General features: G+C 50.5%; 1 protein-coding gene across 1 annotated transcript in view; it reads right to left on the reverse strand.

Annotated features, from left to right (window-relative positions):
- epg5 (ectopic P-granules autophagy protein 5 homolog (C. elegans)) overlaps nucleotides 1-2,500 on the reverse strand; it is a gene marked incomplete at its 3' end in the record, with an annotated part of 20,672 nt that overhangs the window by 3,575 nt on the left and 14,597 nt on the right. The window contains 8 exon segments of the mRNA XM_084176374.1: nucleotides 145-354; nucleotides 559-762; nucleotides 972-1,147; nucleotides 1,230-1,333; nucleotides 1,570-1,645; nucleotides 1,762-1,969; nucleotides 2,070-2,245; nucleotides 2,357-2,500. The exon segment at nucleotides 2,357-2,500 is cut by the window's right edge and continues 70 nt beyond it. Of these exon segments, the coding sequence (XP_084032500.1) occupies nucleotides 145-354; nucleotides 559-762; nucleotides 972-1,147; nucleotides 1,230-1,333; nucleotides 1,570-1,645; nucleotides 1,762-1,969; nucleotides 2,070-2,245; nucleotides 2,357-2,500 (1,298 nt within the window).

The following is a 2,500-nucleotide window of genomic DNA, read 5'->3' on the forward strand; positions in this document are numbered from 1 at the left end:
AGAGAGAGGGAGATTAGTGCATTCATTTTGTCTGTGGTAATGAAAGAGACTGTCTATAATAGAGTGAGGAGAGATTGACTGTCTGTTAATGATAAAACTAGAGAAAGCGAGGGACGGTGACATTCTGTGTTCCCTCTTTCTCACCTGGTATGGCGTCCCGTGGGGGCGTGGCTGTAGCCCAGCAGCGCTGCGTAGTGATTGGAGAAGCGTCTGAGGGGCGGAGTCTGTGCTGAGCAGCAGAGCGTGAGGGTAGTGGGTACCTACATATCCCATGATCCCTTGGTAGGAGGAATGGTCCACCTGGTGCCATGGCAGGGAAGCGGACTGGACCAACAGACTAAGGAGAGGGGAGTCCTGGAGGACAGAGGGGAAAATAAGCTAAACCAGGGACAGACCCTCGACAATTCCATCACCCACAAAATACCCACCGACATGGGGAGTTTTTAACAGAGCTACACACCAGTCATAATGAGGTAATACATAAATAAATAAACAACGCGAATATGAAGTCGTGTACAAACACAAATGCATCTATCCAGTGTCCTAATACTCACTCACCGGTTGGCTGAGAAGCTGCTCTTCTTTAGTAAGGAACACCAGCATGTAGAGCAGATACACCAGCATCTTGTGTGAGTCTGTGTGTATGTTCCTGTTAGAGCTGGCCGGAGTTTGCAGGCTGTCACTCAGAACGCTGACCCAGTTGACCTCACAGAGGACTGCCCCCAGGAACAGGAAGCAGCTCTTAGGACTTCCTCTCTCCACCTACAGGAGAACAGATTAACATTGGGTAAAGAAACACTCTACACCTCCCTTATGCTACATCACACAGCACTACCCACAACCAAGTCCTATTAACTGTGATACTCAAAGTGTACGAGGAGTCAGTTTGTTTTAGGAATCCAATGAGTTGTGGGTTGAGGTTAGGGATTAAGGACTGAGGTCAGAGTAAGGGGTCAGGGCTAGGGTCTTACATTGAAGAGCTGTTCCATGAGGTGTGTATCGGGGTGCAGGTGTGTCCAGGGCAGGCTGCGGAGGTGTGTGTGGTAAAGGTAGAGGAGGAACTCTGGAGTACAAGGAGAGCTGCAGCTGTCACAGTACTGCATCAGACACAGCCACAGAACTCCACGCTGCCCGGGGAGGAGGCGGTCTGGAACACACGTTTATGGGTATCTTAAATGTAGGCTCAAACACATGAATGACTTTTATGACATCTAACATCACACACAAACCTCTGAACTTGTAGTGTAGTGTTTGGGTGAGCTGGGTGTAGAGTCCCACAAGACAGCGTGCAGCGCTGGCATCTGACTCCAACCAGGGATAACACCTTGGATTACTGAGAGAGACAGAAAGGAGGACAGAAAGAAAAGAGAGAGACCGTGTGAGAGAGGAGAGAGAGAGAGAGAGAGGAGGAGAGAGAGAGAACATATTCTAGTCCAAACAGCGCAATGCCACAGGCCTCTATTTTTGTGAGTGTTATGCAAGGCGAAGTAAGAAAGGGGTGAGTGAGATAGAAAGACAGTGGCAAAGATGGAGAGAGAAATAGATGGAAGGATAGGGAGGTGTGTTTACCTGACATCGTCTGTCTCCAGAACCAGGATCCAGGGCTTAAATAGTCGGACCATCTTACTGTGTAGATCCTGCAGGGCTGAGAGAGACAGAAAGAGGAAGAGATGAGAGGTGGGGAGGGGGAGATCTGTCAACAGCGACTGGGAAAAAAAGCAGAATGACTTAATGAAAAACAGCAGAAACTGTGTCTGGTACCTTTCAGTACTCTGGCTCCCCCCAGTGGCTCCCTGGCGCAGGCGCTGAGCTGCAGGTCGATGAGGTAGCCAATCAGATATCCCCAGAACGTGGTGACCTCACTGACGTATGGTGCCCAGGCGGAGTAAAGGCCAAAGCTGCGGAGGTCCGACTTACTGAGACGACAACGCTGAAAATACTCACACAGCCAATCAACCGTCTCCTCCACCTGAGGAGGGCCAATCAGGAGACAAGGCAGGGGTAAATAAACTGTATTGTAAAAGAACAGTATTGAATATGTGGATTTAGTGAGGACTTTCAGCACTCACCTGCTGAGGAGAGAGGGTGATGGGGGCTTGGCTGGGGGAGGTGGATGTGGGTTTGGGGGTATCGGCGGTCCCGGAAGGCTCTGCTGTGGTTTTGGTGTTACAGGGGGCAGGAGAGATGCCCAGCACACACAGAGTCACCCTCCAACACTCTGGGCTCAGCAACTGCTCTGTCGAACCTGACAATGACACACACAAACAGACTTTAGAAGTCTGCATACACGTTGCATGTTGAAGTCCGCAATTAGTGCATGTGCGAACACAGTTTAGAGCAAACAAACAAATCTTACTGGTCATGAGCAGGCGCAGGCAGTCGCTGTAGTGGTCAGGGAAGTGGTGTTTGAGCAGCAGGGTCCAGTGTCGTGTGAAGAGGTGAAAGGGCGTGAGGAGATCAGCCTCAGGGTCACGGCCACAGGAACACAGAGCAGTGTGGA

Source organism: Coregonus lavaretus (assembly GCF_964263955.1).
Source record: "Coregonus lavaretus genome assembly, chromosome: 14".
Lineage (NCBI taxonomy): Eukaryota > Metazoa > Chordata > Actinopteri > Salmoniformes > Salmonidae > Coregonus > Coregonus lavaretus.